This window comes from Electrophorus electricus, chromosome 3, assembly GCF_041902795.1.
Source record: "Electrophorus electricus isolate QZ-2024a chromosome 3, ASM4190279v1, whole genome shotgun sequence".
NCBI classification, from domain to species: domain Eukaryota; kingdom Metazoa; phylum Chordata; class Actinopteri; order Gymnotiformes; family Gymnotidae; genus Electrophorus; species Electrophorus electricus.
Window position 1 is genome coordinate 36,635,099 of NC_137499.1, and position 27,370 is coordinate 36,662,468.

The window sequence follows — 27,370 nt, forward strand, 5'->3', positions numbered from 1 at the left end:
TCCAGCCACTTTTAAGTTAGTAAATAATCGGGAAATGGTAGGAAATATTCATACTTCCATTTGCCGTCCATGTTTCGTTGGCAACTCTCCAAAACGTAGCAGGCCGACTGCGCGAAAGGCACGGACGGGGTTCGAACCCGCGATCTTCGGTTTACGAGACCGACGCCTTACCACTTGGCCACCGCGCCCAACGTCTTTAGTGGCCAAAATAACAGCATTTCAATTTACCAATTCCCTATGATAAATGATAAATCAAATATGCGGAGTATATGTACAAAGCTGCCATCACTTCAATTATATAAGAGCTGGTAATGCAAAATAATCGATTAAATACCAAATACACTCCCTGTAACTAACTAGCTACCCGGACCGGCAACGCCGGATATGATGCCATGCTGCCCTTTAAACCTTCAGCGAAGTGCCGCAGCTGGCAGACTAAAATAGGCTCTGATCATATTTACATTGTGCTTGCACGACGTTAAAAATAGCACATAACCCAACTACGGTAACAGCTGACATGAGAACGTAAATATACGAAGTCAGATGAACTGTAGACGTTTGGAGGATTGACGTTATTTTGGTGAGTGTAGTGAATCCATTAGCCTGACTAGCTAACTATTATACCGAATACAAAACAGCGGTAGCTCGTGTGTTATCAACTAAATGTAACCTAATAGTTAAACCCAGAGCGTGTGTGTTTCTTGTATTTCTTACAAAGTCAGCCCGAATATATATAAACTACACATTTATTTTTATTATTTTAATATAGTGTCTCTTTCAGCAGACATTTTAAAGTTGGGCATTCGTTCAAAGAAGATGCCGAGAGGTTAACTCTCTAAGTGATGTACACTTCATTTGGTCGTGAGGCGCTTCAGTGCGGTCTGGTTCGGGTACACAGCACGTTAGGATAAAAACTGGACTATGAAGTTAATCGTAGACGTGGTGTGGATGGTGTGGGGTATCGGAGCCTACGTCTATGATTACCTACACACCAGTGCCATAGAAGAACGTATACACTCTCTGGAAAGCGTCCTAACTGTCCACCAGTTCATCATCGTGTTCCTCACAGCAAGTCTTATCATGTTGATCTCATATATCATCTTTAAGAAACACTAACTACTACCAAGATATTCCAGCACTACACCAATGTGGTGCCACCCTACGGGTCTAAAACTGTTGTAAAGTGGTTTACATCGGAGAGCTTGTAGAATATGTTCATATTTTTTGTATATCCCTTGGTGTGTTTCTGGCTGAAGGAATAGAGGGTAAATTATGCCACCATTACTGTGAAAGACGTGGGGAAATTTTGAAGTGCTGCAATACTGAAGGCACAAGGTATGTGTTTTAGAATTTCCCTCAAAACCAGGAAGAAAATATGATTGTTTCTTCTAACACACTGCATTAATTGACGGAGTGCTTTTGGGACTCAAAGTGTTTTTTTTTTTTACTGCAATGAACTTGGAACAGGAAAAAAAAACATTGAAAAGAGAAGCCAGTGGATTTTTGTGTAGCACATACACAAAGCTGCCAAACTGACTGCAGTTTTGTGACATTTGCCATAGCAACATTGTAGCTATGAAAAGATATCAACCTCCTGGACAACATATGTACTTCAACTTTCCACTTCCACAGCTCTGGAGTGGAAGCCTGGCAGAGACATTCTTGCATGGGCTTGCTCTCAGCCCTCATCATGATCTGTAATAAACGCTAACCACTAACCTAGCAAAGTCCTTCCAAGGTGACCATTCTGCTTCAGAAGGTGTGTTTTGCCCATTTTAATGTCCTCATGCAATGATCAGTAACAGCTTTGCTGGTCTTTGCTGGTGTGTGTCTACTATGATCTTTGCTAGTAAAGTCAGAGTACATTCTGGGGCACACGCTTTGCTGATTGTGCAGTTATTTAAGGAGCTTTAATTACACATAACAATGCTGATTCTACTTTATATTACATAGATAACTGGGTCAACATGTAGATTTCTGTTTCTGCACTTTGTCTTTACTGGAAGAGTGGAAACCTACTGAAACTGCTGTTTTCAACACTGTGACACTGTTTGTTTCCTTTTGTAGATTCTCATTTACTTTGAATTTGCATGAATGTTTAGAATAACATTACATCATGTCCATGAACATGTATTTTGGTGTAGGAAAAATGAACTTGGCCCTATATTAGAGAGTTGCAATTCACATTTGATTCATGTCAATAATTATTTTCCATTTAGTCTATAACAAATAACTGGTGGTTGATAATAAAACAGGGTTTAAGTCTTTTTGCCATATGCCATTAAAAACAGCATTAAAGAGTCTAATTGGCTTCTTAGGGGGAGGAATGACATCGGTTCATCTAAGAACTATTAAAAAAAAAACTACAATAGAAATAAAATGATTTGATACATTAAATGTTAATGTGTGGCTTTAATGTGCAACTATCCACTGTGTATGTGTCTCCACTGTTGCCACTTGAAATGCATCATCTTGGTGTATTTGTGGTGGCTTAGTTTGGACACTGATAACAGACTCTACTTTTTAATTGTTAATTGTTATGCGTAGAGCGGCCGGACATACGGTTATAGGCCGGAAAATCAGTTTTTCAGCTCCCTGTATTCCATCCGTCTGGCTGGACACGTGACGTCCATCTGGAGTCAACTGGTAGTTGCTTCCCATTGACCAGTATTATTTAAAGGTGCCGTTGGGTCACAAAGCAAACGCCTTGTATTTCTTTGGTTTAACAGATCATCTCATCATATCTCACTTCTTGGCTAACCGCGGTAAGTGTACATTTTAAATGCTAGTCGGTTAGGATGTTTGCAGTAGTGTGGAAATACCAAAAAGAAAAAAACCTCAGTTCTCAGAATCATCCAATTTATTTATGAAGAGTAGGAAAAGATCATTTTAATGTCTTCTGTACACTATTCCAGACTTAAATACTGCATGTAAGTGCCGTTTTTTATTGGTGAGTAAAGCAGTAATTTATATTACAGATTTCTAAATAAAATTGGTCGACTCTGTTAGATAACTAGATAGGTTATAATTTTAGTTTAGTAGTCTCATATTCCTGTCTCCCGTATATACCGCCTTTGGTGGTGTGGTGTCCTTTTATTAAAGTGGTTATTGAAGTGACCAGCGTAGTTATTTATTTATATCAGTTTTAAACTGACTTTTAAAACTAAGCCCGTACAACTTTAAATAACTAAACATCTTGCTAACAAACTAAGCCTGTGGAATCAAACGTATAAAATAAATATTTTTTAGGGTGCTGATGATGGCCTATTCCGAAAGCATAACTAGGAGAAATCGCTAAAACGCAACTGAACTGACCTTGTGATTTTTTTGACCACTGTACGCTTTGCTTGTAACCACGTTATAAATAACGTTATAAATAACACCCCGACACGCTCTAACAGAGACAGTCGGACCAAAACTGAAGACCGAGCGCGCGTGCTCGACGAACTCCGTTCCAACTTCCGTGCGAAAGGTCGCGGCGTCTCGGTGCGGGCGGACGGGAATCCCTGCCTGTAGCGTTGTGGCGCCGCAATTGAGAAGACTTTCGTCTTCGTTAAAGTCTTTCAGATTCCGTTATTTCGGCCAAATACGTTTAGGCGCAGGTACTTTGACCGAACAAGCGTTCGAGATTTTGGGTTTGGGCTTCTCGCGATACCTCACTAACTTAAGCGACTCGACCAGACAGATTTTGTTGCTGCCGGTGGGATGTTAAAAAACGTGTCATTCTGCGGCTAGCTAGGTGTATGTGTCCTGAAATCCTGGAAGATAATACGACCAACAAACTTGAAAGTACTTGAGTTTAAATCAGCTATTCAACCGCAGTCGGAAGCGCCGGACGAGCCGCTAGCTAACCGGTCCTTTTCCGGCTGTAATTTTGAGAAAGTCGCACAAAGGCGGGTGGCTTTGTCGGTTCTTTATTTTTGGACACCGATTAGGCTGCATCGGGTCGCTTGACCATGTACCCTAACCGGTCTCTGAGGCTAGCTAGCCGCCCGGCTTGCTGATGCTCCGCGAGTGACTGCGCGGAGAGGCGAGCCCGTTCCCGGCCGGTTTCCTCTACCTTTGTTCGGGGCTCGGCCGAGCCGACGGTCGTTTCGCGGAAACCTCTCGCCAGTAACGGGGTCTCGGCGTTTGGCATGGCGCGACAGAAGCACGCAGGCCCGGACTCCGCTAACGGGTGTGGGTATGGCAGCGCCAAAGCCCACGGCGCACACACACACTCGGGCTTTGGGATGACCGCAGCGAAGAGACCCAAGATGGACCAGGTTCAAGCCGACCACCAACTCTTCCTGCAAGCCTTTGAGAGTAAGTTCCCAAGGCGTTTGCGAGGTACCGACACTGTTGCTTGCATTAGACCAAAGGTTTTAGCAGAAGTGCCACAGATATTTTAGACCCAGCGGAACACGACGCAAGCGTTAGTCTTTTTTTGGCCAGTTAGCTGGTAGCTAACAATACTGCACGTTTGTCTTAGTCAAGCTAGCCCATTAGCTAATACTGACTTTTTTACAACCACCTGCTTTTCTCGGTGAGCAGGCTAAGATAGCTTAGTTAACCAGGCTGGCTAGCTTTTAGATACTGTAGTGTATCGTTTGATCCCCCAAATTACATTGAAATAGTTCGCTTAACACCGGTAGGAGAAGTTGTTTGACCGAAATGGCCTGTGCCCAGAGTAAAAAGCTTGTGTAAAACAACTCAACACACCATTCTGATTTAACACATGTAGTAGAATCAAATGTTTGGATGACGACGGCAACGTCAATTCTTATACTGTTGTAATGTATGGCTACATGCATCACTAAAATCAGGCGACACGTGGGACAAAAACACGACACGTGCTTCGACTGTCTCGTCTGTCCTTAGATGTTATTTTCCGGTTGATAAACGCAACTTCGTCCCTCCTCCAAAGCAGTCCGTCTGTGGCTGTCCTCAATTGTGGTCGGTCGTACGACCAGATTGGTTTTCACTCACCAAAATATTGCCTTACGCTGTTGCTAGGAGTCGTGATATATTTAAACGCCTAAAACAAAACCTGTTAATTTATTTCGTTTTTTAAAAATTATTTTATTTTATTTTATTTTATTTTTTACATTTTTTTGCAGAGCCAACTCAAATATATAGATTCCTCCGTACAAGGAACCTAATGGCAGTAAGTAAATACTGAGGACTCGATCTGTCGTTATTGATAATGAAACTGTAATATCCAATAGGCCTTACTCGTTATTTCTGTCTTGCCAGCCCATTTTCCTGCATAGAACCCTCACGTACATGTCCCATCGGAATTCAAGAACCAACAGGAAAAGGTAATAGGATTTCTGTTTGTGAAGATCATTTTGAAATACTGCTTGTAATGGTGATTGTTGGTAAATTTGCATGCACCAGCAAAGCCATTGTAACTGACAAACTCAGTCTAGCAGTGTGTGAGTATGGGACAGACCTGCCTTGCAGTGAGGGAGTGTAACGGTGCGTGAGGAGCATGTGTGACTCGTATGAGTAACCTCAGTGTGTGTCATGTTCAGAAAACACTTCAGCATGGATGATCTGCTCTTCAAAGCGGAGAAGACAAAAATGGAGCAGGACTCGCACAAGTAAGTGATCTCCACATCATGCTTACTTCGTTAACTGACATTTTAAAGAGGCAGTGTGGGCTTTGTAGGTACTTGTGTTGGAGGGGTGGATGGAGTTCATCATGAATGTCTAAACTGTACACTGCATTTTCCTCTCTTCAGTTTAGCCCCCCATTTACAGCTCACCTTTACTGGATTTTTCCATGACCTTGGTAAGAGTTGTTTGTAATTCTGAGCCAGTTGTGTTGCTCTCTTTCCCCTCGCTGTCGTGCACAAAATAACATCTTGCGATTGTGCAGTAGTTACAGTAATGTCATGTTGTTACAGACACGGTCTCACAAAACTCGGAGAATGAAGAAAACTTGGTGTCTTTGGAAGTGGTACTCCTCATAGTCTATCATAAGAAGAGGAAGGTAAAAGGCTTTGCTAGTATGGACCACAGTTCCCAACTGTAGTAAATTCATCACAGTGTGCGCTTGCGTTGGTGTGAGAGGTTATACGTGTGTGTGTGTGTGTGTGTGCATGCACGCACGCATGTCTTCTAGCAGTTGTTTTTTTTTAGCCTCTTTAGATGTGCTCTGATGTGGTTTCTTCAGTACCTCTGCCCCTTGCTGTTTTGTATGCAGGATGTCAGCTGCCCTATTAAACAGGCGCTTATGGGGAAGAAACAGGTGCTGAAGAATCCAGACTACAGACATGTGAAGGTGGGCTCGTGTCCGTCCATCATCGTGCCCAGTCAGTTGTTTGAGCACAATAACAGCCACATGGTGAAATCCTGCTCCCTGCTGTTCAGGATCACCTGCTCCGGAGGCCGGGAGCTCAGCAGCTTGCCCAGCAGAGACACCAGTAAGGCCTTTGGCATGTCATACCCTCCTCGGCTTTGGTAGTATGTTGTGTATTTGGACAAGAACCTGTTTAGGGAGACAGTGGTTAAGCGCATAGACATGGTTAATCAAGACCGCAGCGTGACTGGATATGGACCATTCTATTATCGACTAAACCCCCAAATAGCACTCTAGAATCATGCTTTAATGCTGTATTTTAATGTGAATATTTTAGTGCTGTATTTTAATGTGTTTGTTTAATGATGCATTTTAATGTGTATGTTTTAATGCTGTATTTTAATGAATCATGCACATCTATGCAATAGGTCTCATGGTCTGTGTTCCAGATGGTACTCATTCACATTACATGTGTGGTAGCTGGATGGTACAAAATGATGAGGAAAACAAAATAATTCCCCTGATGCTTACAGAAGGTGTGTTTTGTTTTTTGTTTTTTTCTTTCAGATGTTATTGAAGAACTCCCCAGCAGAAAGAAGCGGTATTCTACCCATCGTGAAGATAGCGAGACCACGTTTGTAGCCCAGATGTCCGTGTTTGATAAGAACAGGTACATTTAAGTAAGAGTTTTATTGCCCCTTTTAAGCCCTCGACTTCAATTTGTGTGGCACTGAGTGGCTCACTGTCAGGATCAGCAGGATGATGGTGGTGTCCGTTCTGCATGAGTGAGGTTTGTTTGTTTTTGATTGTTTGAAAGGCGTCTGCAGCTGTTGGATGGTGAATATGAAGTCTGTATGCAGGAGACGGAGGAGTGTCCAATCAGTAAAAAAACAGCCACATGGGAAACCATTCTGGACGGGAAGGTGTGTGGGTGTCGGTGTGGGCGTGGGTGATTTATGGCTTGCAGAAAGGGGGCGGGGCTTGTTCAGCCTCCTTTCGCAAAGCTGAAGCTGCCTAGAACCTCAGGCACAGTTTCACCATCACAGCTCAAACCATGAGATTTTTAAGTGAAGCCAAATAATGTAAATTAGTGTGGCGGATATACGGGGAATGACCGCCAGGCTTCTGGAATGTTTGATGGTTCCATCCCCTCACTCAACATCGGGGTGGATGTTTTGTGTTTGTTTTTTTGTCTCTGTTGGTGCAGTGGGTGCCTCCGTTGGACAGACTGACCCATGGCCCCACGTTGCACTTCACTCTACGTTGGACAGGCGACGCAGCCGGCCGTTCTGCTGCCCCCCCTACCCGTCCTCTCGCCACGCGCAACTCGGCCAGCGGCGTTGGGGAGAGCCAGCGGCCCACCGCCCCACGGCCTCACACAGTAGGTACGGTCTGCTCCCATCGCTCCGCTCTGGGTGACCTTGTGCCCTGACGTCCCGGTAGGCAGCACAGGCACACATCTGGCGTAACGTTGCACGAGTGCTGATGCGTGTACCGTCCTGCAGCGGTTAAAGATCCCGTCAGCGACGACATGTCTGTACGGAAGGAACGGGTCCATACTGAGCCTCGGCAGAAGCTGCGTGTCTACTACCAGGTAAGGGAACGCCCATGTGACCCACACCTGCTGCGCGCCCGGCTCTGAGCCCTGTGTGCGTCATTGTGTTGTTCGCAACCCTGGGAACGCTGGAAGGGCTTAAAGCTTCCTGGCAGTCTCCACCTCTCTCCACTCGGCTTGTCTGTGCTGGCTTTGGCTGTTGGGTTTAAGAGGACGGGCTGTATGCTAACTCGGTGGGTGGGTGTGTGGGTGGGTGTGTGGGTGGGTGTGTGGGTGGGTGTGTGGGTGGGTGTGTGGGTGGGTTGTGTGTGGGCCCTGAAGTTCAGAGTTTACCCTGTATTTTGCCCCCCCCAGCCCTTTCTCTGTGTCTGTGGTTTGCTTATGCCTGGTGCTCTGTCTCTGCATCCTGGCTAGTTCCTGTACAACAACAACACACGGCAGCAGACGGAGGCTCGGGACGACCTGCACTGCCCCTGGTGCACGCTGAACTGCAGGAAGCTCTACAGCCTCCTCAAACACCTCAAACTCTCCCACAGTCGCTTCATCTTCAACTACTTGGTGAGCATGAACTCCTTCCCACTGTCATGGCCAATTTACCTGTTTGTCGTAGTAGATGCTCACATCATGAGTTAGAACAAGGCCTTGTGTGTTAGGGGCTCTGTAGCTCTGTGTTTTGGTGTGGATGTTGTTCCCTGATGTTCTCTCTCCCTCCTGGACAGCCTCACCCCAAGGGAGCCCGTATCGACGTCTCTGTGAACGAGTGTTATGATGGCTCTTATGTGGGGAACCCCCAGGACATCCACTGCCAGCCTGGCTTTGCCTTCAGTCGCAATGGTCCGGTGAAGAGGAGCTCCGTCACGCATGTCCTCGTTTGCAGGTCAGTGCCCCGGTGCCGCACGTTGGCGACCGCGTGCTGGCAACTGAGCGTCAACGCCTGAGCAGCCGGTGTGTGGCCGTGTCGGACGGTGTGTGGGTGCCTTTCTTAAACCAAAAACCACTGTAACTATTCCAGGCAGCTGTTTTAACTTGATCATTTTTTTTTTTTAGCTCGCTCCATCATGTTCAGCCCCCAATCCACGCGTGCATAGTGTGTGCATTAGTGATAGGAGTGTGCGACAGTGATGGACTGCAGATGCTGTAGTTTACCTGGCGGAGCTTGGCGTTAGCTACATCGTGGCCCTATGTTCAGTTCTCAGGGAGCAGACACACCATCCTCCTGATAAACGTGCAACTCTGCAGAAGAGCAACTGCCAAATTCTCTGAATGATGATGGTGTCCTTGCAGGCCCAAGCGGCGGAAGCCATGCCTGTCTGAGATCCTGGAGTCAGAGGACGATCACCTGGAGCAGCAGCGGACGTATGTGAGCGGCCACAATCGCCTCTACTTCCACAGCGACAGCTGTGTCCCCCTCCGCCCGCAGGAGATGGATGTAGACAGCGAGGATGAGAGGGACCCCGAGTGGCTGAGGGAGAAGACCACGATGGTAAGGAGCGCTGCCAGTTCATAACAGGAAAGGCAAAAGTGGGTGGGATTGCAACTCAAAGGAGGAGTGGGTGGAATTACATTTTATTGGGACATCTTAATGGGTTTGCCACTTAATTCAGGTGAAAGTGGGTGCATACACAATGGACAGATTGGGCAGGTTTACAGCTCGGTGGAGGAGAGAGTGGGTGTGGCTTACAGCTCAGCTGAGAGAGTGGGTGGAGCTAACAGCTTGGCAGAGAAGTGGGTGGGGCTTACAACTAACCAGAGGAGTGAGCGGGTTGGGGCTTACAGCTTGATGATGTAGAGCGTGGACGATGTGCTTTCAGCTACTGCTGTGAAGAAACCAGCAGCTGTAAAACAGCAGGTCATCTAAGCCTCTCTGAAGCAGTGAGCAGTGGTAGCTCAGTGGTTAAGGTAGGTTGCTGGTTCAAGTCCCACCACTGCCAAGTTGCCACTGTTGGGGCCCCTGAGCAAGACCCTTAACCCACAATTGCTCAAGTTGTATTCAGTCATAATTGTAAGTTGCTTCGGATAAAAGTGTCAGCTAAATGCCGTAAATGAAGCACCATCTGTCATAATGGTGGTAGTAATATCTGTTGCTGCTACTGTTTTGAATGTAGGTTGTGTCTGATTTTGTTCACTTTAGCAAATCGAGGAGTTCACAGATGTCAATGAAGGTGAAAAAGAGGTGATGAAACTCTGGAACCTGCATGTGATGAAACATGGGTATGTATCTTCAATTCCCCCTTTACTCTCCCTGGGGTTTCTAGAGTATATCAGCACTCTAAAACATTTGCCTTAGATGTCTGTCAAATTCAGTGCGTATATCTGTTCATACCCCATCCTGTTGTAGATCACCATTATGTAATGTGTTTTTTCATTATTTTTCATTTCATTTCTCATCTCTGGGATAATTGTAGCAGGGATGTGTTTGTTTTCCTTTGTCAGGTTCATAGCTGACAATCAGATGAACCACGCCAGCATGCTGTTTGTGGAGAAGTGCGGTTCTGTTATCATCCAGAAGAACCTGTGCAGAAACGTCCTGCTTCACCTGGTCAGCATGCATGACTTTGGCCTGGTGAGCACTGCCACCATCGACAGGGCCATGGCCCGCCTGCGGGAAGAGCAGCAGCACGAGGGCCACGCCTCCAAAGCCAATAAAACTTAAACGCACGCACCCCCAAATGCTGGCCCGGCACTCCAGGCCGGACATGGAACCAAATGTAGGGCCTGCGGCACTCGTGTGCTGGGTGTAAGGGTGTGTGCGTGTCACAGTGCGGGGCTGGCGGAGGGAGGTGGAGGGTTGGTTGGTGGTGGAAGTGACCTGTTAGTGAGGTCTCCCAGAAAACCATCTGTGTGCTTTAAACTCAAATCTATTGCATCGTTGGACAGTAACCTGAAGCATTGCTCCATATCCAAACAAGAGATGAGTGATATAGACAGATTGCACTCTTGGCAATCAGCTTCAAAATAACTGTTTGATTTTGTGACCTTTGGCCTCTACCCTGAGAACATTGTATCCCCAAGTTGAGTCCTGGAGCATTTTTAGTGTTTTTTTTTTTTTTGTTTTTTTTTTTCCGTGTCTGTTTTGAAAAGACTTTTGAACAGATTTCTAATATATTTTAAACTGTGAAAAATATGTAAGCCCTGATTTGTGGCTTTTACTGATTTAACATGTATAACCTAGAGATGGTTCAGGTCATTTTTTTGAAGCTCTGTAGCGCTCACAGATATGTGGCTGCAAGTTGAGTGCCTCACTGTAGCTGTGGAGCCATCCACAGACGAGTCGGTCAGGGGTCGAGCAGCTGGACCGTAGGAGATGACCCCTGCAAGCGTGGAGCTGGAGAAGCCCAGCTGCAGCTGACTGGACATGTGTTTTAAATGTCCACCTCAGTCTGAAATATTACACTGAAAGCAAGAGACACAAGCGCACACACATACAGGGTGATGAAACTCAGAAGTAGAATGCTATGCTGGTCAGCACCGAGACACCTTGAAAAAGTGTTTACACAAATTGTTTTATAGATATAGATTTCAAGCAGGGTTTCAACTTTTAATGGATGTATGATGTACTACTTGTAAGGACATTTAGCAGTGCAGGGTTCAGTCTGCAAGTGGTTGTTTTTGTTTGTTTGGTGGCAGCTAGTAGTTTGTCAGTAGGCCAGTGTAAGGCTGCTCCTGCTTCCCTTCCATGTGGCGTGTGCCGAAGGTATCCTCACGCTCCAGGAAGGAACCGCCGCTTCCGCTTGCTCCTTTCGCCGTTTTGCTTCGTCTGCGTTAATAGGACGTTGGCTTTTAGACAGATATAAACCACACCCCCCTTCGACGGTGGAAGGCTTTGCTGCTGGGTTGGTTCCTTGTCAGAAATGGTCTGATGGAGCTTTCATCACTTTGTCTACTTACATGTCGACGTCTCTATGTACTTAAGCTACATAACACATTTTTAAAAATGCAAAACATTCGGTTAAGATGATTCTGTCTTGAGGCTTAGTTTTTGGAAAGGGTGAAGTTTACATACCAAAGTTGATGACTTTACAGCAATCACGCGCATCTTTAGCTTGAAGAATGGATTTCTTGCCGTCATGGACTCTGCCCAAAGGCTTTGGCTGGTTCAGCGCGAATACACCGACTGCGGCTGTGCTTAGACACAGCACAGCATTCACCCGTTACGGTGTGGAGTCGCGGTTCTACCAGCCAACTAGTTTGCTTTCAGTGCCTCAACCCAATACCAGCATCATTTGCACAAGATGTGGATGGAAAACTGTTGACAGATGGCCAGTTTGGAATTTTGGTGCTTTTGCTGTAAAAGGAATGTCTTGGAATAGTTTTTTCTATTTAAAAATAAATGGATTTTTTCACAGTTGATGATTCCAGTCATTGTCCATGAATGAAGTTAACGGTTTTAGCATGCGGACAGGTATTAACAAAGCAATGTTTACTATAGGTATTTATTATTATGTGGCAAAAATGTTTACGTGCATCTTTACAGGTGTATTCGAAAGGCACAAAAAAAAATGAGGTAAAACTTGCATTTAGCCATCACAATTTTACAGCCATGTTCACACACAGACTGCTCTTCACAGGTATAATGTGCTTTTCCAAGTACCTTTTTAAAGCCTCTCTGGACAAGGTCATTCCTGCTTCTTAAGGTACTGAGTGTTCCAAGGCCTCTGATTTCTTTAATCCCATACTGACCCCTGTTTAACTACAGCGCATCAGCAGGTAAAGTTAACTGCACATCATAAGCAGAGTTCAACTAAAAGCTCCTAGATTTTGCAGTTAGTACCACTAACACCAATCTGCATATTCAAGGACAGAGTTGCCAAAATCAGTCACCATAACTGGTGAAAACCTGATGCCAACATTCCAGCAAGGTGTCGAACCTGTATGTATTGGAACTGATGTATTAATCCTCACACGCCAATTTATTTGACATTTTGTCTCCCAAAAATTAAACTAGCCACACTAGTAATTTTTGGGCCATTTTACAAATGTAAAGTGTTTGTATGAATGAAAGCCATTTTACATCAGGGTAACAATCTCTTGAAACGCAAAGAAAAAAACAAGCAAAAGAGTGAAGTGAATCTCTCTTGCCTTTGATCTGTTTCCCTCTACATCTTGTATGAGGACAACCAAGAACATGTTTCTGCAGTCAGACCTGCAGGTGCAACAGGTTGCCCTTTTCCTGGCAAAACAAAAACTAAGCATAAAAAGAACAGACCTTTTGTGGAAACGCTGTGCACCAAATCATACAGATGTACAATCAAAAAGGTTTGAGAGTTTAGCAAAGTGGCCATTGTCTCGCAATTCTCAGAATGTGTAACGAACTGTTAACTATGTGAGGGGATCCTGATTCAAAGTAGAAAGAAATGCTGTAAACATTGTCAGAGTTCACAGGGGACAGCTGACACCAAAAATGATGAGTGTGGGTGTAACGCGAGTGTGCTGTTATAGTTTGGCAGTGGGTCCGGTGGACAGGACTTTAATCCTCGCAGGAGTGCTGCAGCAGGTTCAGAACACTAGCACCTTCCAGCCAGGGTGCTCAAAAGAACAGCCAAAGAAGAGGCTGTCCACAGCCTGATCTAGCAGCCAGTCGAACACCACCTCCCTGTTCCCTGAACCAATCGTTACTCTCAGCTTGAAGGTACCCCCATCGGTGGGGTTGTTGTTGCTGCTAACAGAAAACAGGCTGACCATCTCCATGTCAAACGTGACGGCCGAGCCAACAGTGACAGCCGGCAACTGGTTGGTCATCTCTTTGCCATTAACAAATACGGCACCTGTGGGGAACCGGCATGCATCGGTTAAGATCTCGGAGTGGAATGCCCCGTGATTGCACAGCAGTTAAGGTTTCACAGTGGAATGGCCTGTGATTCATACCGTTTGTAGAGATGCAGACGGCCTGGTCCCTCTGCAAAGACTCCACTCCAGCCTGATTATCTGCACACACCCCCACGCTGTCATGCCTGTGCATCTGGCCAGCTGCAGAAATTCTGCAACACACGCACACGCACAGTAAAACCCCTGCGCTTATTGGTGATTCAGCATCATGCAGTCAGTTAGAGTCACCAAGCCAAAACTTTCTTAAGCGCGTAATTGCTGGATATAGATGAGTGTGTTGGGTAAACCCACAAACCAATAAAACTTTATATAGCTCAGTGGATTACACCACTGACTTTGGTACTAGAGGTTGAGGTTTCAAATTCAGACCAGAGCAGCTCCAGTGTGGTCCTGCAGGCAACGTCCTTAACATTACCTGCCTACCTCACCAATAGAGAGTTCGAAACGAGAGAGTCACACTGGCTCAGACGTCACCCGGCTCAACAAGGTCTGCCTCAGATGCATCAGACTAGGACCACGGCAATCTGATGAAATATTTGTTCCAGTAGCCAAGTTAAGACACTCATGGACAAAAGAGGAGATTGTTGTACTGGGGTTGCTTGTGTAGTAGCAGCATTCCAAGAGGGTACATGCAGAGGATGTGGGAACCAATATGATGTATATAAATAAAATTCACCCTCTAAATGAAGGTACCTTTTTCCATAACTTCCATAGTCATTTTGGTAACCATTAGACCATAGCAAATGACCTGAGCTGACTTTAATTGAAGGAGTTTCTGATATTCCAAATGTGAAAAAAGACTCCAAATGCACCTCTAGCATGTCTGACAACTACATCCAGTGCACAGCAAAGCAAAAGCATGTTTTCATTCGATGATGGAGGTCACGCAAATGAAAACGTGTATAGAATTTTGCTTTAGAATCCTGCAGTCGATGTGAGACTTTAAACTGGATTAGACGGTGTCTAGCATTGACAGAGCAAGTATGAATGGATTCAAGACATTATGGGATATTTGCATATTCACTTCCCCTGCCAACGCCTTCTTAGTCTCCTAAGGAGGAAGTTTATAAAACAAACACTCAACGGTTTATATAATATATAAACCGGCGTGTCTCCGACCTGCAGATATCCGACTGCGTTTTGGAGGCATGTTATATTTCTCTGTTAAATACTGAAAAGAAGCAAAAATGTTCCCTTTGAGTAAAAGTTACCAACTGTATGTTTTTCCACATGGCAAATATGCCATCCAGGTTTGAAGATGAAAATGAAGGGTTCGGTAGGGAATAAGGACATTCTCTCTAAGGTAAGGTGTACCTTTAACTGTTCTAGTTTCAAACTGGGTCATAAATTACACAAATGTCTCCCTGTGCAGAGATCTATTAATATCTGTAGAAGACAGAAGAGTATTGCTTTGGTGGAGAGTGGCAGGCAATCTTCTCTTTCAATCTTCAGCCACTCAGAACAACTGGAAGCATTCCCTAGGCAAAAAGCAATTTTTCCCCCTCACACTTCGGAAAAGCCAGTCCTCCGTTTGGTTTGGTTTTGCAGAAACGCTGTTTACTGGCTCTACAGGTTTGTAATCCCTGATAAAAGCTTACAAGCTTCAGTTTTTTGTTTACTATAATAAAGGGATGTTCTGTGCCACAGCAGGTATGATTTTCAAATTCTGCTGTACTACAACTCCTCTGTCACACCTGGGAATAACACCACCTCTTTTATAGGCCTTAAAAGTTTCCCAAGGTACAAAGATACAGATGTACTAGGTTTATCATTAGTCTCAAAGGGAAAACTCCATTTCTTGGTGCAAAAAGGTACAAAAGGGTTTATGCCGAGTTAAGCCTCCAAATGCTGTGTTGCATCTCTATATCTGCCAGTCCCAGGGAGAAGGTTCAGGCAATTATCTGATATAAATGATGTCATGATACTTATGATACTGCAAAAATAAGGTGATGCAAACATACATAAACCATACATTAAAAAAAAAAAATTAAAAATCAATAGGGATTTGTGAACGGAAGTATTCTCTGCCAGCAGGATTGTTTTCTGCACAGGTTTGAGTTAAATGTGAAAGCCTTCAGAAAAACTGCAATTAAAAAGGGGCATTTAAGTCATAGATTCATCCAGCTGTTGGTCTAGAACACAGTTCTGTATTGTCATGATTTGGCCCATAAATATTTAGCAAAATAGTGAGTACAGACTGCAGTTCGCATCCACCACCTCTTCACACGCTCATGAGATGCATGCAGCACCTGGACGGCATCTGTAGCAGTTGCCGCTACCCGCTCAACATGCTCTAGTTATAGGAGAGTGGTTATGTATAGCAGTTTGTACCAGGTTCTCACCTTTATTCCAGCGTTGCAATCACACCCCTCGCGGATTCTTACATTTCTCTTTTCTTTTCACTCATCAGTTATTGGCAAATTAATTTTACCCAAATCAAATTGTCGGAATTCAGTTGCTTAAAGGACCTGGTCATTAGCCTGTTGATGCACACTTCCATCAGTGACATCACAGTCTGATGAGCTTTTTTTTGCAGCCCTGTCCTTCAGCGTTCTTTTTTCCCACAGTTCTCTGGGAATGGGTGTTTTTTTCCCCAGCTCTATGTGGGTGTTGTTAACACACACCTTTGTGTGTGAATTATTGAATTATTGCAGGAGCTTCCTAAAATAGGTGTCTCGCCACCAACGTTCAGCAGGAAAAGAAGCATTTTGGGAAATGCCACATTCAGACGGTAGTGAGTTTAGCTGAAGTAGCAGGTAGTATTTAGACGTGGGAAGTAAGCAAGTTACTTACCTTTTTAAAAATATCTCTAAAAATTCCTGTCACTTCATACATTTTAGTTTTACGCACCAAATTTCATAAGAAAAATCAGTACTTTCTACTCATTACTTTTTAAAACCAGACTCATTACTCAGTTGTCATGGTCCCCATGGCTCTAAGCATCATGTGGTTTTGGTTTAGTGTCTGCCTTGCCTGATGATGTGTGTATCCCCTTTTCCTACCTGGACTTTAGTTTCGGTTACCATCTGGGTTTGATGGCCTGTACTTTGTTCTCTGTTCTTCCTGTTTAGTCTGTTCATGTCTTTGTTTTATCTGGTTTAATTTCATTAAGTTTATGCTCTTAAGCTTTGGACTGCTTTAGCAATATCAGTTATAGGCAAACCTTTATTAAACAAAGCTCGGCTCAGCACATTACGCTCTGCCTCGCTTTATTCATTTATTATTGTAAAATGTACCAATAGAAGATATGGCAACATCTACACAAGCACCAAGTTGTTAGCCAATCAAAACCCAATTTAATGTGAAACCACACTGTGAGGGCATATGATCCTTTAAAGCACATATGTGTACCGTTCTACAGATCACCTGTGATTATCAATTTTTTGGTCTACAATAAAAAATGTAATAATTGAAACTCTGCGATCTGTATGCAGATATAGATTTAGTATATACCATTATTTATGTCGAGTGTTGGGTACATCTATTTAACAGTCAAAGAACACTAAAATATTATTTAGAAAAGCTTTTTAAAAGAAATATGTTTTCATTCTCACTTTAAGAGCATGTACTTGTAAACTTTTACCAGAGTATTTTTACCAGAGTATTTGTACTTTTACTTGAGTAAGGGAATTGTGCATTTTTGCCACCTCTGATGATGTTCATCTGGGTAATAGTAGTGAACCATACCTGAAGGTGAGGGTCTGTCCGCAGAAGTAGGTGGGGGAGCTGGAATAGAGAACACAGCTCCGCCCATAGCCCTGGGAGGAGTCACTACGCATGGCAATGTTCTTTCTGCTGCTCAGGATGTAGCCATCTACACCTGGACACCACTCTACACACACACACACACACACACACACACACACACACACACACACTTACTTTACACCATCCTATTGTATGCGATTGTTAGCTAGTGTATCTGTTAGTCCAGTACAGTACAGCAGTTGAACCCGCCAGGTGCGTTCTTTTAGAAGCTTTATAAATAAATTATACTTCAATTAGTCTGTATATGCATGCTGTGCCATGAGGTTTTGTGACCTGTCCTGGTTATTTATATGTGAGTGCAAGGGTGTGTGTTTGTGTGTTGTGCCATAAGGTGTGGGGGTGGTGTAACCTGCCTGCCTGACATGCGTGTGCATGCGTGCCATAATGTGCAAGAGTGGTGTAGTCTGCCTGGGGGGGATGTGTGCATGCTTGTGTGGTGTAAGGTTTGTGTAGTCTGCCTGGGTGTGTGTGTGTGTGTGGGGGGGGGGGGGTACCGTGAGGTGTGAGCGTTGTGTAGCCCGTCTGGGGGATGCTCCAAGGGCTCCACTCGGTGCGCCCCTCCCCACGTGCACACACACGGAACAGGTAATCTGTCTGCGGGTCCAGGTGCAGTACCAGGAACTCGCAGTCCTTTCCAACATATGCGTCCTCATACTGGGCAGCGTTATTCCGTCGGTACTGCAGCCGATACTCCTGAGGAGTGAAGTCTTCATCCACCTGCACACACACAGATAGTGTGTGTGTGTGTGTGTGTGTCTCTGTGTGTAGAGGTAAGTGTGGGGGTGTGTGTGTGTGTGTCACTTACCTTGCACCAACGCACCAGAATGCTACCTGGTCTCTCCACCAGCTCCTCAACTTGCACAGGCGGGTGGGAAGACACGTTGCCATGGCGACCCACATGCTCCTGCATCACCCGCAACAGAGAGTTGTCCAGCTGTGCAGACACACATGGCACATCGACCAGCGCAGGCACCTCGGGGAGGCTGGATGCGCACGGGCACACACACACACACACACACACACACACACATTCTATGCATACTATTCTTATAACGGGCAATGGTGCGGCAGGCAGCTGACCTGTAATCATACGGCAGTTTATTTCTGATCTCTGAAGTTGTTCACCTTCTGTAGGCCAGAGTGTTAAAAACAGGCCTATGGCACAGCGGACATCAGCACAGCCGCTTCAGGCTGGAAGGGTGTGCTCCCCTCAGCTGACCCCAATGCTCACAGTCCCAGTTTTTGACAGGATTACCTGCTGCTGCACAGCTGATCTCCTCTGTTAGGCACTAGAGGTTCTGCTAATCAGTGGGGGCTCTGGATTTGCTTTCAGGATGCAAGCATCAAAATGTACTGAAACAGCACTAGCTTGGACAGCCAGGCTCTTGGGCCCCTGGAAGGCTAAGACAGCTGTAGCTGTGGACTACTGTCTGCTCTGCCCCAGCAGGAGCCTGCTGAGAGCTGATTGGCTGGTGCTTTCTCACCTGTCCAGCTGAATGTGCAGGGCTTTCTTAGCAAAGTGACATAGCTTCTCCTCACGGTCACTGATGCCACAGCGAATCGCAGCCTCTCCTGCAGGTACAGAGCAAAGGAACACTCACACACTAGCACACAGACGCTCACATCTCCACACACGTCTATATACACACAGGCACACACTTCTACACTAACAAACTCACATGAAGCCAAGCCTGTGTGGAGGGTTTACAAGTCCAAGTCATACTACGCCTACTCTGTAGCCTGATATTAATGAAGTATCGCTCACATCTCCTCTGTTACACCACTACAACAGGTCAGAAATGGTTTGTCTAATTGGTTGAGTGATAGATTTTCTGCTTTATTCATTTGAGCAATTATTTCTTGATGGCGTGTTGCTCTGAGGTGCAGAGTTACTATGAAAGACTCTCCAGACAGTGTGCAGGAACTGTGTAGCTACCATTTGCTGTGATTGAAGTGGTTAATAAACTAAATGAGTCATTTGTAGGGCTGCTGTGGAGGGCAGCTCACCCTCGCGGAGCAGCTCGTCAGCTGCGCTGATGCCGTGTTCGATCAGCTTCTGGCAGTCATCCAGAGGGCTCACACTCTCCCGCTCAATGGCATCCACCTCCTGCAGAAGGGAGTTCAGCCGCTCGCCCAGCACACGGCTCAGGCTCGTCTGCAGCTCCTGGAAGTGCCGGTGCAAAGCCTCACGTGTGTGAGAGGAGCTGCCCCGCACCTGCAGCACAAAGCAAGTGGGCACGCACACACACCTCGAAGTTAGAGGACACTAATGAGACCAAATCTTCTTACGTACACCGAGTTGCTACTCTACGGCTGCACCCATACGCTAGCAGTCCTTTTCCTGCCAGTTCTGTACACTCACATGTGGACGATAACGTGATAATGGTCTGTTCTCTATGTGCTGTGCCATGTTTCAACTGGCCTTATATACTTTATACACACACACACACACACACACTCTTACTAACTCTACAGCTTATTCATTTTTTCAGATACATCAGCATGATCCATTTTCTTAAGTGTTTGCAGTGCATTTACAATATAAAAGTACATTAAAAGTCTTCAGGTACACCTAACCTTTGGCCAAACCCAAGGCACTCATCAAAGAGCGAAACAAACGTTGACACAGTGTGCACAAGGTACAGGACTACAGTTCATTCAGGAAACTGAAACCAACTTCACAGTACAATAGCAGTCCCAGCAGTGGAAGATTATAACTTTAACGTGTGACGGCCTATTCAGCACAGCCACAGTGTAGCTGGAACTAAAGTGATCGCTCAGTGTAAAGACACCTCACATCACACATGGAAAGTTAAGTCACTCAAAATATCACTACACACACTCACGCACACACACACACACACACAATCTCTCTTCCTGTTTCAACAATGCAAAGTAGGCATCCCATGTATGTCATGTCTCAAAAAGCAGCATAAATATCTCTAACTGGAAATGGAATGTTTTTTAATTGGCCACTGGTGGCGTTTCATCAAAAAAGTTGGTGTGAGGCAGTCATTGTAAGATGGTACGCCTGTGACTGAAAAGGAACACGAGTAAGAAAGCATCGTGGCTCTTCAAATTTCAGCCTTGCCCACCTCACACATTCTCCACGATGAAGGAACTCAGACAGGAAGCCTAGTGGTTTTAAAACGTGAAAAAAACAAACACCGCTTCTGCTTCTAGCAGTTGTAAAAACCGCTACCCAAGATCATACTCAATCACAAATTAATGAGGTTCAAATGTTTTAACTCCGAAAAACACTGGGCCAAATCTACCTATAAAATAAAAATATGATGCTTTATTTAGAAATTGAAAAGGGAATCAATCATGCCTGCTGTCTCATGAGTTAAATTAGCTAAAGGGTAGCGCACCCAGTCACACACCAGCTAAACATGGACTTAAAAGGTAAAGGATGTCTCAGTGTTGTTTTTGACACGGTGGAGTATTTTTGGAATGAGGAAGATCTCGTTCCAGAGTTATTCCGTCGTGCCTCAGGGACACACATGCTACTGTAGGACGAGCTTGAAGACAGATGTCAGCGTCTCAAATGCGGTGGCAATCATTAGCATGGGGGGTGGGGGAAGAGACGCAACGCGGTACTGTGCAGGAAGCGGAAAGACAGCCTAAAACAACAGTGATAGACCTGCTAGAGCACAAACTGATTATACACAAAACAGAGCAGACCGTTTGTCATACCACTAGAAAAATGTTCTGGGATTGTTTAAAACTTTGTTTAAGCTCCATTTGGCAGCAAGATTACTGTAATTGTTGTCTTGATCGGACCTCTCAAATATTGTCACCACTGACAATACTGTGATGTCTACCACAGTGTGGGTGGGGTGCCTCCATACACACAGGAGGCCTGGGCTCTATGAGTGTCTAAACATTTAACACACACTGACCCACTCCCACATGCTATTCCTCCTTCTCTCTCACACGCACGCACGCACAAACATAGGCCCAGACCCACAGCCATGAGTCGTGACAGGTCTCTCACACAAACTCCAATGCCATGTCTCCCGTGTATGTGTGTGTGTGCAAACATGACACCCCGGGCCTCGATTGCCCCTCTTCAAGCCTGGCTATTGGGGAACCTGGAGCAGTTATGGAGGAAGTGGATCAGGAAGTGCATCACATGACCCAGCTCCACCAATCCACTGGCTTAGGGCACCATATGAGCACTGTTCATATTTAGTTATATCAAAACACTTATTTTTTCTTTTACAAAAACAGCTATCATTCTGACAGGGATATTCAACACTTTATGCTTAAGGCTCGGGTGAGTGGTGTTGGGAGGATGTGGCTGATCGATCTGTGATGAGTTTGCTGGGTTGGTTGCTGTGAGTGCAAGATGTGATCTCAGGCAGCCGTGCTGGGGGGAGAGAGGGAGAGAGAGAGAGAGAGAGAGAGAGAGAGAGAGAGAGAGAGAGAGAGAGAGAGCAAACAAGCGAGAAAGAGAGAGTGCAAGAGAGAGTGAACGAGCGTGAGGCAGCTGTAGCTTTGTTTATCTGCAGCAGGAAATATCAGCATTGTTTACAGACAGCGAGTCGCAGCAGCACTGGGCTGGGGGAGGGGTGTTTGGCAGGCAGACGGGAAGACAGTGCTGAGGAAAGAACCGTCTGGCTGAGTCACAGCCTGTGACCCCCACCCACACACCGCTCATACACACACCCACATCCACACATCCCCACACACACCCGCATCCACACATCCCCACACACACCCCTAGCCACACACACACACACACACACACACCCCTTGCCCCACCCACACACACACACACCCCTAGCTACACCCACACCCCTAGCCATACCCACACACACACCCCGAGCCACACACACACACACACACACACACACACACACACACACACACACCCCTAGCCACACCCCCCACCCCTAGCCCCCCCCACACAGCACCACACACACACACACCCCCATCCACCCCTAGCCCCACACACACCCACCCCCACCCCTAGCCACACCCCCACCCCTAGCCACACACACACACCTCCACCCCTAGCCACACACCCACCCACCCACCCCTAGCCCCCCCCACACACACAGCACCACACACACACACACACACACACACCCCTAGCCCCCCCCCACCCCTAGCCCCCCCACCCCTAGCCACACCCCCCACCCCTAGCCACACACCCACACCCACCCCTAGCCACACCCACCCCTAGCCACACCCACCCACAGCCACCCACACCCACCCACCCACACCCACCCCTAGCCACACACACCCACAGCCACACACCCACCCACCCCTAGCCCCCCCACACGCACAGCACCACACACACACACCCCCATCCACCCCTAGCCCCACACACACCCACCCTTAGCCACACACCCACCCCTAGCCACACACCCCCCCCAGCCACCCACACACACCCCTAGCCACCCATCCACACCCACACACCCACCCCTAGCCACACCCAGCCACCCACCCACCCCCTAACCGCACCCGCGCGCGCACACACACACACCCTCCCACCCACCTTACCATGCCACTCTGTCGTGTTGTCTGCCAAGCCTGAAGACACCATTTACCCTCCCACCTGCAGCTCCACATGCTACTACACACACACACACGTTCATGGGGACTAAAAGTGCTGTAAGTGTGAGACCCTGTGTATGTGCATATGCTGTTAGAGTAAGTCATTGTGTGTGTGTGTGTGTGTGTGTGTGTGTGTGTGTGGTACCTGTTTGCGGGCTTGGCTGAGGCCCTGTAGTCTCTGTTGTAGTTCACTCCTGTAGTTCTGTGCTGCCTCGATGTTCTCCTTCACCTCCTGTAGCAAAGATTCAGTCTCCACCGACATCTTCGCCACACCTGAACACACACACACTTACTTCACACAATGTCACATGCCACAGCTTTCAGGAGGGGTCACACACTGCATGTTAAGACTGCTGAAATGATGGCAGTGGTAGCTCAGAGGATAAGGTACCTGACTAATAATCAGAGGGTTGCCAGTCAAGCTCTGTCGCCAAGTTGCCACTGTTGGGCCCCTGAGCAAGGCCCTTAACCCTCAATTGCTCTATCTGTATTCAGTCAATTTTAAAATCGCTTTGGACAAAAGCGTCAGCTAAATGCTGTAAATGTAATCTTAACTGTTTATTACATAGTCTGTATTAAAAGTTATTACGTATGCTCTGAGTATAGTTTGTGATAGGAAATGGGGATTAGAGAACAGGTAATCTCTTGCTCTGAGATGTTGGTTGGAAGAAGGGAAGAGATACATTGAAGCTACACTACAGGTTTTTGCACCCTAAAATGTCACTTGCCTCCAGTCAAACTTGACTTGCCCTTTGAGAAGTACTTTCAGATCCTCTATGTACACTTTATTACTTCAACAGTTTGTGAATTTTTTTTGCAAACCTTAGATAAGAGCATTTGACAAATTACCAAAATTTACATGAATGCAAAATGTACATTACAATTACATTAGTCTTTAGTCCAATATGGTCAACACCAGAGTTAAGCAGGTGTAATTAATTACACACAGCATGTAAAATATCCTGTATGAAACCATTAGAGTTTCAAACAGGGCCCAGCGTACATACTTCATACTAGAAACTAGAACATCGCTAGACCTTCACAGGGGTCCTTGGGTAGGCACCTGTCTTAATCTGGATTAAACCCACGATATCTCCACAATATCTCCAGAAGACTCAACACTGAGATCTGGCATCCAATCCCCACCCTCCAAGCTTTTACGCTATAAACCCAGAGAGGCCTCCCTTCTGACCAAGGCCACAACCAGCCCCACTGACACCGTTAATGTGCCTCTTTTATATGCAGTAACATCCAATACACCAACAGCAGACACAGTTTTAACCTCCCTCTGTTTACTCACTGCACTGCTGACAATCACTTCCCGTAAAATCCATACTGGCCTGCCCCATATGGATGCCCAAAGACTAAAGCCACACTGGCTTTACCGTTAATGCATGCTCAGTGCCAACTGTTCCACATGGATTTTACCTACTACACCACCAAGCGTTTCCCAAAGCGGCAGATCCATACTGGCCTCCCCAGTGACTGAGACCATACATATATCTGAAACAACCAACACCTCTGCCATTCCACCTTTACAGTGCATTTCCCCAACCTTCCGATGCTCCCCTCATCCACAAACACAGCTACTTCCAGTAACTGCTTTACAGCTCCACTTGGATTTACAGCCTGTAAAACCAAATTTCACAAGCAAGATGTGGCACACCTCACTACAAATCCCATAGTACCCATCTGTACTGGCCTGATATACGCCTGCCTCCCATGCCTCGGCTCACTCACCAGGTCTGCACACCTCAGCTTCTTTTCAAAACATTTAATTGATCCAACATCCGTATCTAAAATCCTAAAATTAATCTCAGCGACCAATGTTAGAGACAAGCTAAATTTTCCACATTAAATGTTCATTTTTTACGGCAGTACCAGCTCAAAACAAAGCCAAAACAAGGCATACAAGGCCATACCCTTAAGACATTATGTTTCTTACTTTTACAGTTAAATTTGCCAATACTATATCCAAATCTTATTGGACTGTTAGCTGTGTTTACACAAACAAGTGCAGCATTTTTTGGACACATCAGTATGACAGTACGTGCTCCCTGATAACCCAATCCATGAGCTTTGTACCGCGATTGTGGGGGTGGGCGAGGTGAATCATAGCACAACTAGAGAAAAGTCATCAGTGGCTGCCTACAGTTGCCCCTGAAGAGAGCATGGCGAAAGCTGTTACAGTTATGGCTTCGACCCAAGCTGGACTTCACCGTTACCTTTGGAACGCCAGTTCTGCCTTAACGTCTCTCAGCCATGCTCTTATTCCACCATTTCAGGCAAACGCACACTGCGTTACCCTAATAGCAACCAAGAACTTTAATTTATATTAACATATGCATTATGCTCTCATGTGCTACAACCCAGCCTCCCTGTAATTTGCCGGGCCATTGTTCTAAATTAGATCCTGTAAAAATCAGCTGACAAGGTTGAATAAAGGGGACAATTCTAAGCTTATCATGTGTTTCATAATTTACCAGAAAGATATAAACAGCCAAAAAAAACCCACCTTTTTTTTTTTTCAATGAAGCCAATTCCTGACACCATTATAACGAAAATAATATAAAGAAAATAAAACTAGGATGAAGCTGTGGCTTAAAACAAGTGGACTACTCCACCAAACACAGAACGAAGGGAAATGACCGATCAGGATCCACTTAAAACAAATAAAACACTGCAGGTGAGACAGGCCAACAGGTCCAAACCCAGTCCCCAGTCCCTTGGGTGCAAGCGCTTTCCTCTCACACACATGAACTATGCTTCATCTCTCCTGCTGCCATGTTTCCATGGTGCCTGAGCAGTGAGCTGCCACAGAGGAGAGCCCCCCCCTCCCCCAAAACCAGGCTATGCGTGTAGACACACGGTGGGGATCAGTGTGTAAAGGTGCTTTGTGCAGGGAGGGGTGGCAGCATTCGCCACGTGAACAAGTTCCGTTGACATGGCCCATGCATTTCAGGCTCCCTGTAGCAGCCGGCGAGGGCAATGATCTTACAGGGAGTCACCGCTCACAGCAGGAAGCCAGAAGCCGGAAGGCTTCTCAGCCGCCCCGATTTTTGTAATGACACCGTCTCAGACCAACGTTTGTGTGTGATGCTGGTACAGTGAGATGTGGTCAGGGTCAGTCAGCATTTCACAGGAGCTGCAGTACCAGATGGATCCCTGGTGGAACATGAAGCATGAACTCAGGAGCAAGGAAAGCACGTGTGCTTCAGCAGGAGGGAGTGGTGCCCTGCGCAAGCACTGCCACAATCTCTGCACAGCCCGGCGGCAGAAAGAAGCATCAAGACACAAGCAATTACTTTCTCCAGTGCTGGTCCGATAGAGGCACTTCTGCACACCAGCTGGGGTCTTTCAGAGGCCCGATGGTTGGTGATCCAGATTTAGAGCAGCCATCCACTATCAAACAGTGATGCTGGGATCTTTAGTTTAAACTGTTTTTTGTTTGTTTGTTTGTTTAAATGCGTAGTATCTTCATGCCCGCCATCATTGGTGCGGATGACAGTATTGTTAGTCAAAACCCAAGGCATACAAACCAAAATGAAATATTCACTAGCCTGTAGGTCATCCCTGTGTAAATTAATGATCTAATCCCGTATAAGCCGTGACAGTTACTCAATTAGTTCTTGTACACAGCTATTATGTTTTGGGGGTATTTTTTCCCACCGTACCTGCCTGTTGTTATTTACAATATCGGGCCAAATACTCGGTGCCACCTCTTGCACAATACCGAACATGCTCATACTCGCCTGAAAGAGACCAAAAGAGAATTTCCCCCAAACCACGAAAGGTACCAAGGCCGAAGAACAGAGTGATCAGTGGCTACGGTAGAGTTTATTACTCTTTAAACACTCTGGACCTTGTCTAGTGGAGGTCAGTAGTACGCGAAACTGTGTTTTTCGAAGACAACAACAAATTCCTCATTTCATCATTTTTTCTTTTTTAAAAAAATCATTCCTCGTGGCTATTCAGACATGATTCACCGTATTTCCGATTTTGGCAAACAAACAACATTAAAAACTTTTTAAAATAACCTTTTTCCTAATGTTAATGCATAAACAACGACGAACAGGAGCGTTGTGTTACCTTTCAGAAGTTATCCTCTTGTCATGCTCACTTCAGTACTTTCGCTCCTCCATTGAGGCTTCGACAAAAGTAACATCTCGAAGCAAACGTTTCTCTCTGATAGCGATCCGGCAGCCAATCAGGACCAGTGTCAGTGCACTTAAGCCTCGCCTCTTTTATTTCTAGCCAATCAGAAGAGTAATCTTGCCTCTTGCCCTGACGTCCCGCCCTTCGGTTTGAGAAGCAATAGTAGGGCGTGCTGTACTTCTCGATACTGACCCAAAACAGGTTTTAAATAGAAA

The 27,370-nt window shown here is 45.8% G+C and overlaps 2 protein-coding genes and 1 non-coding gene across 5 annotated transcripts; 1 reads left to right on the forward strand and 2 right to left on the reverse strand.

Annotated features, from left to right (window-relative positions):
• Positions 1–116: 116 nt before the first annotated feature.
• On the reverse strand, positions 117–188 carry trnat-cgu (transfer RNA threonine (anticodon CGU)). The gene has a single exon. It is a non-coding gene; the product is annotated as a tRNA-Thr (tRNA).
• A 2,451-nt stretch (positions 189–2,639) lies between these two features.
• suz12a (SUZ12 polycomb repressive complex 2 subunit a) lies at positions 2,640–12,186 on the forward strand. Of its 3 annotated transcripts, XR_003411135.3 has the most exons (17): positions 2,640–4,305; positions 5,100–5,146; positions 5,236–5,300; positions 5,517–5,585; positions 5,727–5,776; positions 5,892–5,977; positions 6,191–6,410; positions 6,854–6,956; positions 7,104–7,209; positions 7,494–7,671; positions 7,792–7,880; positions 8,256–8,399; positions 8,561–8,718; positions 9,126–9,324; positions 9,653–9,740; positions 9,973–10,052; positions 10,275–10,314. XR_003411135.3 is itself a non-coding variant. In XM_027017851.3 (16 exons), exons 1-16 carry the CDS (start codon positions 4,137–4,139, stop codon positions 10,492–10,494), a joined length of 1,983 nt encoding a protein of 660 aa, XP_026873652.2. In that variant the 5' UTR covers positions 2,671–4,136; the 3' UTR covers positions 10,495–12,186. The 3 variants fall into 3 exon arrangements, 2 of the variants coding, with proteins under 2 accessions (XP_026873652.2, XP_081567477.1); XM_027017851.3 differs by lacking the exon at positions 9,653–9,740 and having other exon boundaries at positions 2,671–4,305; positions 10,275–12,186; XM_081711351.1 differs by lacking the exons at positions 2,640–4,305; positions 5,727–5,776; positions 9,653–9,740 and having other exon boundaries at positions 5,095–5,146; positions 10,275–12,186.
• Positions 12,187–12,258: 72 nt separating this feature from the next.
• On the reverse strand, positions 12,259–27,200 carry crlf3 (cytokine receptor-like factor 3). The gene is made up of 9 exons (XM_035525457.2): positions 27,090–27,200; positions 23,146–23,273; positions 19,443–19,650; positions 18,920–19,007; positions 18,241–18,418; positions 17,930–18,152; positions 17,355–17,499; positions 13,707–13,819; positions 12,259–13,606 (listed from the first exon to the last, which is right to left on the reverse strand). Exons 2-9 carry the CDS (start codon positions 23,260–23,262, stop codon positions 13,338–13,340), a joined length of 1,341 nt encoding a protein of 446 aa, XP_035381350.1. The 5' UTR covers positions 23,263–23,273; positions 27,090–27,200; the 3' UTR covers positions 12,259–13,337.
• Positions 27,201–27,370: the final 170 nt, after the last annotated feature.

Coding starts and splice junctions, on each gene's coding strand:
- crlf3 (XM_035525457.2), bottom strand. CDS start 23,262: ATGTCGGTGGAGACTGAATCTTTGCTACAGGAGGTGAAGGAGAACATC. Junction 18,419..18,919: donor CTGCACATTCAGCTGGACAG/GTGAGAAAGCAC, acceptor GTGCGCATCCAG/CCTCCCCGAGGTGCCTGCGC. Junction 17,500..17,929: donor CACAACGCTCACACCTCACG/GTACCCCCCCCC, acceptor GTGTGTGTGTAG/AGTGGTGTCCAGGTGTAGAT.
- suz12a (XM_027017851.3), top strand. CDS start 4,137: ATGGCGCGACAGAAGCACGCAGGCCCGGACTCCGCTAACGGGTGTGGG. Junction 7,881..8,255: donor AGCTGCGTGTCTACTACCAG/GTAAGGGAACGC, acceptor CATCCTGGCTAG/TTCCTGTACAACAACAACAC. Junction 9,325..9,972: donor TGAGGGAGAAGACCACGATG/GTAAGGAGCGCT, acceptor TGTTCACTTTAG/CAAATCGAGGAGTTCACAGA.